The sequence below is a fragment of the Pituophis catenifer genome, unplaced genomic scaffold, assembly GCF_029215685.1.
Source record: "Pituophis catenifer annectens isolate HBS135680 unplaced genomic scaffold, rPitCat1.0.hap2 SCAF_1, whole genome shotgun sequence".
Lineage (NCBI taxonomy): Eukaryota > Metazoa > Chordata > Lepidosauria > Squamata > Colubridae > Pituophis > Pituophis catenifer.
The window spans coordinates 255,331,332-255,344,865 of record NW_027256881.1 but is presented as its reverse complement, the minus strand read 5'-3'; the positions used below and the strand labels follow the sequence as shown (position 1 = coordinate 255,344,865).

Sequence of the window (13,534 nt, the reverse complement as noted above, 5' to 3'; positions counted from 1 at the left end):
GTGAAGAGAAGGACCAGGGGAGACATGATAGCCATCTTCCAATATTTGAGGGGCTGCCACAGAGAGGAAAGGGTCAAGCTGTCTTCCAAAGCACCTGAAGGCTAGACAAGGAATAATGGATGGAAACTGACCAAGGAGAGATTCAACCTAGAAATGAAGAGGAACTTTCTGACAGTGAGAACAATCAACCAATGGAACAGCTTGCCTTCGGAAGTTGTGGAAGCTTCATCACTTGAGACTTTCAATAAAAGATTGGACTGCCATTTGTTAGAAATGGTGTAGGGCCTCCTGCTTGAGTGGGGGGTTGGACTAGATGACCTATAAGGTCCCTTCCAACTCTGTTAATCTTTTAAAATCTGTTTCCTGACCTAGCCTACTTTGGACAAGCTGATGCCACTTTTTAAATCTGCATGCAGCTTAAATTTAAATCTATATGCTGTTTTGTTTCATTATAGACATCCTTGTTGAGATCACTATAATAACTTACCTTGCTAACATGTTGATCATTGAAACTGTACCACTGATCATCACTAAAGGATTTTATGCATGCATAATAGTGACCGCCAGCTGCACTTCCCGAATGAACCATAACAGAAAATAATTCATATAGTAATGAATTCTGTACAATAGAGAAAATAGCAAATACAGATTGGTCAGAAAATATTTGTAACATTTATTTAATTTTTAAAATTCTTACTAAGTAATTTATTTTTCATACTATTCATATCTCATGCCCTTTGATTTGTACTTAAACCCTCAAATGTTAATACTAACATTTAAAAGGACCTCTTGTTTCTTATCCTATTTATATCAGAGCATATTTATTGCAGTCCCATTTTGTGAAATAACTAGCTCCCCTGACAAGAAACAAACTAAAGCAAACAAAACAAATCTGAACATTTATAAGAATATTTAAGTAGTAACAAATTTTATAAATATTAAATATTAAATTATCCCCCCAAATCACTCTAATTCTAATATATCCTGCTCATTTATTACTTATATTATTACTTTTAATAATATCTGTTCATTTTTATTTTTTGCCATCTCTTTGGTATTTTAAGCAGCATCTTGCTATGGTACTTTCAGCAATAGCAATTGGCCCCAGAATGTATTTCAGCAAGTTGGATATGGCTATGAAAACCAACATTCTATATTACACTTTTGTTTCTTCTCTCGCTGGGAATTGTTAGCTAATACTATTTCCAGGGGTGAAATCTACTTACCTTCCTTACTGGTTTGGAAGCGCGCGCGCACGGCACATGCAGGCGCAGACCTTCTGCGCATGTTGAAAACCTTCTGCACATGCGCAAAGGTAAAAAACACATTACTTCCTGGTTAAAACCAGGAAGTAATGACAACCGCATGGGTGGGCGGAGCTTTGCTCTGCCATCGCTACCAGATCGCTGAACCATCGACCAAGATCGCTACCAGATCGGGCGATCCAGTCCGATCCGGGAGCATTTCACCCCTGCTATTTTCCTTTACCTGCAATTAGGCAAAATAACTGCTGCTATTTTAGAAAATTTTCTTACAGATGAAATCAGCTACTGACATTCATTGTTCTAAAATCATGTAATTCATGTTCTCATTATGGTATTGGTAAAATGTCTCTTGTAAGATAGATAGTTGTCTGTAAGACAGACGGGCAGACAGACAATTGACATAAGGCTATCTCTATTACAGGTAGTCCTTGAATCACAACCACAACTGAGTCCAAAATTTACGTTGCTAAGTGAAACATTTGTTAAGTGAGTTTGCCCCATTTTACAATTTTTCTTGTCACAGTTAAGTGAATAATTTTATTTGTTAAGTTAGTAACGTGGTTGTTAAATGAATTTGGCTTCCCCATTGACTTTGGTTGTCAGAAGACTGCAAAAGGTAATCATATGACCAGGGACACTGCAGGGACACTGCAACTGTCATAAATACGAACTAGTTGCCAAGCATCGGAATTTTGATCATGTGACCATGGGGATGCTGCAACAGTTGTAAGTGTGAAAAATGATCATAAGTAACTTTTTTCAGTGCCTTTGTAACTTTGAATGATCACTAAATGAATTGTTTTAAGTCAAGGATTACCTGTATGTGGCCATGGGTGTTTTTTTTAAGCTTTAATGGTCTCCCCTCAGGTTATTTTGCAATTAATTGAAAAATCAGCTAACACTGTACTATCAATTTACTGACAAGTTTTGGTAAGACAAACAATATTTTGTGTTACTGTGTACAATACTTAGTAATAATTCTAACAATGTAACTATGTAATAATTTTACCTTTAAAAGGCGTATTGAAATAGCATAAAATTATATAAGGTACCTTTTCACTGACAACTTTTGAAATTCTTTCAGCAGCACTATTGTTTTCAAGACATATTCCTTCATCAATGCCATCGTCATTAGAAAAGTCATTACTCATCTGATCACTGTGACAACTGCCTTCATTCTCTGCTCCACTATCAGTGCAGCTCTCTGTTTGAGGAGACTTCTTAAAACAAGTTATAAGAATTAGTTTATAAACAATAAGGATTTGTACAAAGTAATTATCTAAAGACAAAATTGTAAGACAAAATAATTGTCTTACAAAATAATTGAAATTGTAAAGTGGAGTCAACAGTGCATATCTGTGTACAATGAATTCCTTTGTAAAAGTATGCTACGGACTTATTTTAGTTAAACAATGAATGGATCCATATGTTCTCTCTTACTATACACTAATACTTAGAGATGAGCATATTTTACAAATAGACAGCAAGGAGGCACTTCAGGAAATAAAGGCCTGCATCTTCTCCTTATTGCTTGGTACCTTGCACTACTGCATGTGTGTCTGTATGTATGTGTAGCAGTCACAAAGAAAGTCTAGGTTTTACATTTAAGTTTAAGTTTAAGTTTACATTTAAGTTTGAAAGGGGAAGGAAAAGACAATACACAACAGCTGATCCTGATACTGTGAATAAATTTCAAATTAATCTGATATGAAATAAGTTTGTAATTTAGAGTCAATTAAGGTATTTCTTAAAACATAATCCAAGTAAATACTGATTATTACCTCATCTTCAATATCAATGAATGAGCCCATATCTAGCTCTTCAGGAAATGTCATACGGTCGTTAAGTTTTATCCTATGCATAGTGGTATAATCAAAATCAAATCTTTTTAACTGCAAGGTCAGCAAATAAGGAAAATGCAAGAATCGCAATCCCTGTAAGATACAAAAGGAAACAAACTGTCAATGATTAATTGCATTTCATATATATTAATACACCCACCTTATTATTTAGATTAAAACGTGTTTACCTTTCTTGCATCACATTTCTTCTTGCATCGTTCACAGAAATACTGATTGGCACCATCAAGGATCTCAGGCTGAATAAAAGCATGTAGAGCTTCCTCCTAATCAGAAATTTTTTAAAAAACAGCTTTACACACTGTGCAATATTTAATAACTAGACATCAAAGATTCTTGAATTTTATAACACAAGCCAGTGAAGAAAAGTATCTAACAAGTGATAAGTTCTTTTATATTTTCCCTTCAGTAAGCAGCCAAATCATGATCCGTAAAACATTATTTATTAAATAATTTATGGTTCCTATGTTTAGATATTGTAATGTAAACGATCAAAAGCAAAATCTGTTATCTTGCACATCACATTAAATCGCAGTGGCATAGGCAGTCATCCATCCATCAGTTCCATATCCTCAGCCATTTGATTTAAAGCTGGTTTTATTTTAATGGGAACAAGTTCTTTACCAAATATACGGTATATTTTTAATTATTAAAATTCTATCTATTCTAGAGAATATTTCCACATTAACCTGAAAACTTAAGTGCTGAATGTATTTCTCTGTACAAGTTTCATTAAATACAACTATACATCTAGAAACTATAGCATTTCCAACAAATTATGAATCCAGTATGTAGATTGCATCTTTTCACAAAGGGACACATGAAACAATCAACAGCATCTTCAAAAAAGGGAAAGAAGAAAACAATAACTACTTTTCTTGGATATCCTCATCAGCAGAGAAAATAATGGCAAATTAGAAACAGAAGTCTATCAAAAAAAAATAATCTACACTAACCAAGTGCTCAAATACCAAAGTAACAAACCAACCTTCCACAAGAGGAGCTGTGGGACAAGCACAAATGCACTGGAGCAAACTAGAACACTAGAAAGGGAAAAAGAGTGCCTATACAACATCTTCCATGGATAGCCATGAAACTTTATCAGGTAGAGTGTGACCACTCCAACCACTACAACACAGCCAATACAAGCTATAAAAAGGATAACATTGCCAAACATCAAAAACAACTCAGAAACCACCAACAGACTATTTACAACCACATGGTATCATAACATGCAAGCCAACTAAAGCCCTCCAAAACATCTTAAGTAAATCAAGAGAGAGCCACTAAGTCGGACAGACAGGTAGAAGACTAGCAGAGTGCATCCAGGAACATCAACTAGCAATCAGACATCATGATGAAATCTCCTTAATGACACAACACATGGCCAATTTAAGCAAAGTTGCAGTTGAGCATCCTAGACAAAGTTAAATCCAAAAACACTAGGGAATTCGGGGAAGCCTGGCATTCAGACAAATCAGTCATGAGTAAGCACAGAGATAAACAAGATAAACAAGTTCTGCATACCATTCAAGGAAGGCAAAAGCTAAAAAGGAAACAAAAAGATCATAACACCTCCTTGCCAGCAATCAAACCCCAGATAAACAGGAATTAACACCAGGATTAATACCAGACAAACAAGCAGTAAACAACAGTCTAATCAAGGAACTACTAAGGAGAAAATAACATCTTCACTAACATTGAGAAATCAAGGGTATATAAATAGATAGCAAACCTCACTCCATTCTAGCAATGCTCAGGGAACACCAAGGATTATGCATTTGTGTATGTGTGTGTGTGTGTGTGTGAGAGAGAGAGAGAGACAGAAAGAGAAGGACCGAGAAAGCGATATCTTATTTCCCGAAGTTTCTCTATAGAAAAGCTTACCTTTTTACACCGAAGTATTCCTTTTAGCATTAGGTCAATACTGCTTATCCTTATCAGGTTTATAAAATATATGTTTGGAATATTTTAATTCATGGCTTTTTTTAAAGCATTTTTGTATTATTTTTCTATCATTTTATCAGTAAAAAAATCTAAAAAATGGATGCTAAAGGATATTAAAATATTTGAAAAATCCTTTAAATATGTAATTTATTATCTTGCAAAGCTTAAATGTGACTGGAATATTTTGAATACTTTGTAAAAAGCACTTAACCAAATGTCCATCTAGATTTCAATGCAATAACCCATTTTTTCATAACAAATCTTTTTAATAATATTATATAAAAAGTTACTAATGAATATGGTGAAGAAAATTTAGTGTTGTTCTAAATTCAATTCAAATATTCAAAACTATTAAGACACTGAATCAGATAAATGAGAAAGTTGAGAGGAAACCAGGTTCACAACCTACATAAGAACCTTTGCCCACAAAGGTTAAAACAGACACATTAGCCTGCTATCACTGTAAATTTCAAGGCAAATGTTATCATTAAAAAAAATAAAATAAAAAATAAAATCCTGTGACTCAATTTCTCTCATCAACAGTTGTTCCCTGGAGTCTAAATAAATAAAAGGGGGCTTAGTTGGGCAGAAGACTCACCAATTGCAAAATGACTGGTGCACAGCTTATAAGACTACTATCTAAAGCATGTTGTTTGATGGATCCCACTTTGGGAGGAGATCAAGGATAGGGGAAGGTCTTCAAAAAGCCTCCAATTCACCCCTTCTCCCTCCATTTCTGAGAGCTCAGAGAAGCACTAAGAACAAACAAAACAAAACATTTACAGCCCTAGCTTTTTCACATGGGTAAGAATTCTGTCACTGCTGAAACAGAAGACACTTTTAAAAAAAGCTCCTAACTCCAATAGCGGAGCAGAGGTGGGATGGTGGTCATGAGGCTGAAGTAAAAAGTAAGATGCTGCTATAATTTTCTATGATTGCTCTTTAAAACAAAACAAAGCAAAAAATCTAGAAAATGCATACTTTATCTAAAAACCATGGAATGGAAAAAAAACACTTTTTGCAAAACATTGTTTTTTATCAAAAGGAATTGCTCCTGAAAATTCTAAAGTGCATGCCAATTTGAAGTTTGATCCCACATTATACATATTAAAATCTAAAGCCAATATGCACATTTCTTACACATACTTCAGAAATTTTGATTGTAACTATGGCTTAAATATTTTTAGGGAAAATGTACTAATTACAATTCTTTAGTTGTGCATACCATAATGTTTATTTTTTTTTCTAGAAATATTGAGATAAACAAAACTATACCTCTTTAATTAAGAAGTAAATGGTATGTGAATGACTGAAAAAATAGGCATGTGAAATTTATGTAAGCTCTGTGTGATGTGCAAGTCAACAAGGAACCATACTGTGCTATATAGACACACACAAAAAAAGAAGTGATGCGCCTAAAGATCTTCTAAAATTAGATAAAAATCCATGAATGGTAATGCATTATTTAATGGCTTTATTGCTTACTAAGGAGAAAATTAAACCAAATATTTTAATCTTTTTACAGATCACCTTTAAAAAACCATATTTACATAGTTCTTAATAATCTTATTTTTCATTCTGGTATATTTTTTAATTTCTAGAAGCTTTGTAATTTTATAATTATAAAATGTGTAGTTTCTTTAATTCTTTTAGTTTTATATTCTTAATAGTCCATGAAATTATCTCTATAAATATACAGTCAGGACCAAGTATTTACTTCCTCAAATCAAGTACAACCAATCAGATCCAAATTGCTGTATTGCTCTCACCTGCAGATCATATTAATTGAAATTAGTCCCATTGAAAAATCAGTGGAGTTAGTGGCAGACATAAAGGTAAGGAAGACTCCCCCCCCATCAACTTAATGGGAAATGGTATTCAACTAACACCGATAATGATTTAATTACAAGAGCAAAATGTAACATTAATACATTTATTTATTGTCTTATAATAAAATTACACAAGCTACTGTAATGTAACATGTCAATGCAAAAGTCAATGCACAAATTGTTGTGATAGAGACACAGACTTCTTTTTTTTAATTGTTACAGCTTCTGTATTCTCTGAAAAGTCAGTGTGTGTCAGCCCCAGAGCAGACTAAGAAACAGATACCATGTAGACCTAAACCTCTTAGGACAGCTATACTGTAGTTAGAGAACCTTATAAGTTTGAACATGCTTCTCTTCCTCCCTTTTATCTCCACAGTCTTTGCCTGGACTTATGCCTTATCTGATTAATGTCAATTATCTGATCTTTCCTCTGCCTTCCTTTATACTCAAAAACTTTTTTTCTCTCTTTCCACCCCCACCCCCATTCCCTCATGCATGTAAATGGGATGAGAGAAAAGTAAAGTGACTTTGGAAGGTTTTAAAACTTTCAGGACAGGTCTTTCTGAAACATCCCTATACTGTTAAAGTATAAAGCAAACATTATGTAGAAAGCAATCATCATGTGTTCAACAAACTAAATTTGTTTGAATTTAGAAATTTTGGCTTAACGTTGTTATAAATCTTGTCTCGTTATATAAGATTTACTACTTCTGGCTATTTATAATGTCATCTTAGTTTTTCTATGATATTCAAAATGGCACTTCAAAAATCTAGTAGGTCTCTTTTTAGACTAGATCTAAATATGCTTAACAATGTGTTCTTAGGGCAATTACAAATAGTTCTTGACTTAGGACCAGACTGTTCAAAATTATGATGGTGCTGGAGAAAGCGAGTTACGACTAATTCTTCCACTTTCAATCACCACAGCCTTGCAATCATGTGAACAAAATTCAAATGCTTGGCAACTGCCATATATTCATGACAGTTGCAGGTTCCCAAAGTCACATGATCACCATTTGTGATTGTCACAGAGGGGTTCCAACAAGCAAAGTCAATGGGGGAAGCCAGAATTACTTAACAATCATGTAATTCTCTTAAAAACCATAGCAACAAAAGTTGTAAAATTGAGCACAATTGTTTTAACAACTTTGTTTTAACAACTTCTTAGTGAAAGAAGTTCAGGTGTCAATTGTGGTCATAAGTCGAGGACTATAACATTTAAAAATATTTACACAAATATATTTCCAAAACTGGAAAATTGTTTGTAACCTTTGTTCTAGGTAAATGTTTAGGCAAGCAATTAGATTGTTTAGTACCTGTCAGATTAAATCTGTACACATGGCTAAACTTATTATATCATAGATCAATAACTCCTGTTGCCTATTCTGAAGCCGATTAATTCTTATTTGTGTATGTAACTATGTAACTATTTGGGCTGATTATTTTATGTAACATGAAAACAAGAAGCACTACAGTGATGATATACCTTGGTTGTACTTTGGTTTAATCTGAATATCAACATAATTAAAATACTTTTTTACTCTCCTAAATTATACTTTTCTATGAATCTCACTTTTTTATGGCTTCTACTGGTCTAAAAAGGGCACTTCAAACTCCTATTGATCAGAATAATTAAATATTATTAAATATTAAATAAAGGGAATGATCTTTTCTAAGACGACATTTAAATTGCTTAACGCATTGTAAGCTGCCCTGAGTCTCCGGAGAAGGGCGGCATATAAATTAAAGCAAAAAAAATGAAAATGAAAATGACAAATAGATCTATTTCAATTCTACATTTAAGATTACATGTAGATCCAAGATTAAAGCAAGCTAGAGCAAGTTAAATTTATAAACATCTGGAAGATTATTTTTTCAAGTTCAATGATAAAATATTCAAATTAAATATGTAGATAAGAATATTTAATGCAGCAGAACTACTATTTTAAAATAGAAAAGATCTACTGTATTTCTTCTGTAGCTAAGGTATTCAAGGCAAAAATAGCAAAAGCAATAGCACTTAGACTTATATACCGCTTCATAGTGCTTTTACAGCCCTCTCTAAGCGGTTTACAGAGTCAGCATATTGCTCCCAACAATCTGGGTCCTCATTTTACTGACCTCGGAAGGCGGGAAGGCTGAGTCAACATTGAGCCGGTGAGATTTGACCTGCCGAACTGCAGCTAGCAGTCAGGTGAAGTAGCCTGCATGCTGCACTCTAACCACTAACCACTGCACCACCTTAGCTCTTACCAAAAATAACTATCAGTTGTTGAATGACTGCCAGATATATTTTTACAAGGGTTCTGGCTTATTAAAGATGACTTAGGCTACATTTTTAAAATATTATTTGCAATTCCTCATATGTTTAATACAATTTGCAGTCTATCATGGGGAAAACGTGAGGCTTGAGCTTGCAACTGTGTGGGGTTTAATTTTTTTTCCCACATTCAACTTTGCTGAACCATGTTCAAACAACCTAGAATTAAAAGAAAAATTATGGTAATATAAGTTCTTCCTTGAGCTGTTTTCATTGGCATTTCATATAGCAGAATGCATATGAAATTTTGTGTAAAACTCCAAAATGAGTTTTGGAGTGGTTTCTAATGGTCTCAGGGGGACCAAGGATGAGTTTTGTGGTTTATGTCATTGTTTACATTTTTTTTTTACAAAGCAGCAGTGCAGAGTCTGCAAAGAGCCTTGAGTCCAGATATATATATATTTTGTTGGTTATCTTATCTTGTAGCAGTCTTAAAAACAAGTATCAAAATAGTACCCATATATTTTATGGGTACATGGGCCTTGGGGATCATAGTTAAAAACCCTCAAGGTCTATTTTGAAGAGTCAGCAGGAAACAACTAAATATACCTAAATAAAGTTAATTATTAAAAAATTCCTTTAAAATACTACTAGAAATTGTAAATATTTGCAGTGACAATTAGAAACAATGACCAGATTGATTTTGGGAAGGGGCAACAAAGATTAGTAACATTCATTATATTTAAAAAAATAGAAAATCACTTACCTCTAACTAGAATTCTTTCAAGGTAATATCCTCCACAGATCCTCTATTTTGGATAGTGTCGTCTGTGGCAAGTCCCCTCAGAAACACACTAGCAAGATCAAAAGAACTTTACATTCCCTTCTACAAGCCCTATTAGCGCATGCGTTGATCCCATTATGATTATTTTGTTCTGAGTCAAATTCGTATATATCCTTTTTAATGGAGGATCAATGGAGGATACTACCTTCAGAGAATTCCATTTAGAAACAGGCAACTTTTCTTTTCTCCAAAAGAAAGTATCCTCCATAGTTCCAAAATTCTGAAAACTACAACTACAATACTTTTCTAAATAGAGGATCAGCTTTGCAATCTAATGTAGGAAAAATCTAGTATTTCAGATGAATAGATTATTAACACAGTAGGTAAGACAGCACATAATATTGAGTCTCATGTTTGGATAATCGTAAGGAAAACAGACAATACTGTCTGAACTAAACAGGAATAATACAGATACTCCTCAACTTATAACCATAATTGGGAGTGGAATTTCTGTCGCTAAGCAATGCTGTCATAAAGTGAGATGTCATGTGATCATACTGCTTAGTAACGGAAATCCCACTACTTCTGGCTGCCATTGTTAACTGAGAATTGTAGGTCATTAAGTGAGTACCCACCCTAATCCAAGCTATTCTGGGCTTGGTTCCTCCAAGTCCTGAGTCTTGGTAAGTGCCTCCTTTTTAAATCCTGCCACCTGCCTATCTCCCCCATCTCTGTTCCTTTGGCTACCTTACTCCTTGTCTTGTGGGGTAGCAAGTAGAAAAGCCCCAGTTGATCTTAGCCATCTTCTTGCTCCCGATTCTGACAAGGCCTTTGGTGAGGCAACTGTTGACCACTTGAGGCTATCTTATTTATTTATTTATTTATTTATTTATTTATTTATTTATTTATTTTTCATATTTGTATACCGCCCTACTCCCGAAGGACTCAGGGCGGTGAACAGCCATAATAAATACAAATACATATAGAAGTTAAAAACTATTAAGAAACAGATTAAGTAATTTAGGCTCAAAGATTAAAAAACATCCAAATTTATCTAAAGAGGTTTAAAACCCAATTTAAAAGACAGTTTAAAAGCCAATTAAAATTAAGATCTTCCCAGGTCTCATGAGGAAACGGCCCTGCGCAACCATGTGCAGCTAGCAGTTCCTTATAAAGTACCAAGTTAGATACGCTTGGTCAGCAGAGACAGCAAGAAGTTGGTGAAGGCTGGCTAGGGCAGCAGGGGCTGTGGACTATAAGGAACAAAAAGGTGGGAAGAAAATAGATGGCTCCTATGACTGTAACTGCCAAGCGCCCAAATTTTGATCTTATGCAGAGGTGCTGCAGTGGCCATAACTTCAGGGACCTATTTTAAGGTCTTTCATTCAGCACCACAAAAACTTCAAAAGGTCATACGTCGATGACTATCTGAAAGTTATTTGATATCAGGCAATTTTTCCTTAGTTAGAATATATGGGGAAAGGGGGGGGGAGAGAGAATCGTATGTTATTTATATACAAAACTGCTTCTTTGTCAAGGTCCATCCCTTAATATTTTACCAATAGAAAGACAACACAGACACAGCATTTTATCCAACTAGCTTCCATTATCCAAGAGTATTTTCCATTTAAAAACAAGAAACGAATCAGAATATGAAGATCCTAAATATTCTATTTATGAGAAACATTTTATAGTGATGTTATATACATAAAAATGTACTATCTGCAATTCTGCTAAGTTGCATAGCATATCAAACTTAACAAAGCATAAAGATTTCTAAAAACTGTTCATTTAAAATCAGAAAGATTATCACACTCCACTGGCTATCTAGGAACTGATTAGCTAGTAAAGATTATTTCAAGGTGACCTTGGCTTCTGGTGTTATTATGTCAGTGTCATTTCCTTGGCAACAGTACAGAAATGATTGCCTTTGTCTTATTCAAGGATATTTTTTCAACTTCTTGTCTAGCTTACCAGTTTGCTATCTCTTGATGGTCTGGCATGGAATGTGCCTATGTGAATCTTCCTGGGCATATCCATTAGGGTAGAGTAGTTTAGGTTTAGCCTGGAAAGATTCAGTCTAAATGGTATGTGCAAATAAAGAACTGAACTTTTGCTGGATTGTTTTACATCATTTTTTGGCTAGGCCTAACAATCTCTTTAAAACAGTAACTTTATTTTAAAATACCTTTAACTCTGTCTAAATGTTCAAGATGAGCAAAAGTGGGCTAGGAGCAGAAGCCTAATTTGGCAAGAAGTTAGCATTTGCTTGGATTGAAATTCTTGGAGAAAAAATCTGGGCAACATAAACCTACTACAAACATGTTATTAGGCATCTATATCTGTATATATCTATCTTGTATCTTAACTGAGAATATAAAATATACATTCTTGGGTTTGCTTGTTTTTTAAATGCAACTGGAAGACCAGACAACCAAAGAAATTCTGGGTTTATTTGTTCAATAGGCTACATCACTTAAATCAATGTAATCATTTTAAATAATAATTCCTTTGTTTTTAAAGTTGCCTATAAAACCTTGTTTTGAAACCTGAACCATACAAACTCTATTGGTAAAAAAAAAATCAAATAAATTTTAAGTTATACACTGCAAAAAGCATTAATTTAGGAATATCATAAAAAAAAATTACAATTCAGAAAGGCAGATAGGGAAGCATGTCAGCTCTCTTGGAATGGCAAAGTTCTGAAAATATTGACAGAAAACTGTATGAATCTGCCCTTGTTTTCGACAGGAATCAGGGTTGATTCATGACTTTTTTTTTTTAAATCCACCCTTTGTTGCTTGCACAGTGTCATGATGGGAAGGTAGTTAGGAAATCTGGAATGATCACCATATCTATTTTCAATTCGGAGTAATCCTTCCTGCCTCACTTAGTCAATGTATTCAGAGTCTCCCTTATAAACAGATAATCACTGGTTATCCCACTCTAAGCATCCTAAATAAAGCAAGATGGCTAGTATGAAAGGTTGGAGGGAACTAGATAGTGCTCAATTACTGATCTGGCAATGTGGGTCCAGTCAGAGAGATACAAGTACCACAGAAGTTAGTCTCAAACTGCATGTACAATAGTTTATTGGGATTTTAAGGAATATTCCAGAGGCGTCTTAATACTGTCAATTTAAAGTTCTCCTTCCCCAGTCCAACCAAAAGCCTATCTGGAATTCCAAATAGGAATTCCTTTCCTATTTGAGAATTGGAATTAATTATTAATTCCATTTCATTATTGGAATTAATTATTTTGAAACTATTGGTAAATATTAGAGCAAATAAGAATTCCTTTCCTATTTGCTGTAATATTTGCCAACAGTTTCAGAATAATTAATTCACCTAAAGCCCATATTATGTTTCAAAAGTATATTTTTCTACAAGAAAGACAGAACATGTGTTGTTTTATTACATTTGCAATGTTAAAATTTCACGTTAATTGACTGCTTTTCCTTTTCTCAAACATGCACTAGTAGGACTTATTGAAGGGTCTTCTAAAGCTTGCTAGCTGGTCTACTGCACAAAGACGGACAACCCAAGATGGAGTTTCCAGGATGATGCTTACCTTTAAAGAAGTGACAGTAC

At 34.1% G+C, this 13,534-nt stretch overlaps 1 protein-coding gene across 4 annotated transcripts in view; it reads right to left on the bottom strand.

Moving 5' to 3' along the window:
- The window catches only part of USP47 (ubiquitin specific peptidase 47), a 62,652-nt gene that overhangs the window by 21,384 nt on the left and 27,734 nt on the right, over window positions 1–13,534 (bottom strand). For 3 of the 4 annotated variants that reach the window (XM_070934118.1, XM_070934138.1, XM_070934130.1), the window contains 4 exons: window positions 3,295–3,390; window positions 3,047–3,199; window positions 2,318–2,485; window positions 488–619 (listed from right to left, as the gene is read on the bottom strand). In XM_070934118.1, the coding sequence (XP_070790219.1) occupies window positions 488–619; window positions 2,318–2,485; window positions 3,047–3,199; window positions 3,295–3,390 (549 nt within the window). The remainder of the gene's footprint in view (window positions 1–487; window positions 620–2,317; window positions 2,486–3,046; window positions 3,200–3,294; window positions 3,391–13,534) is intronic. The other variant, XM_070934124.1, reaches the window with a different exon arrangement.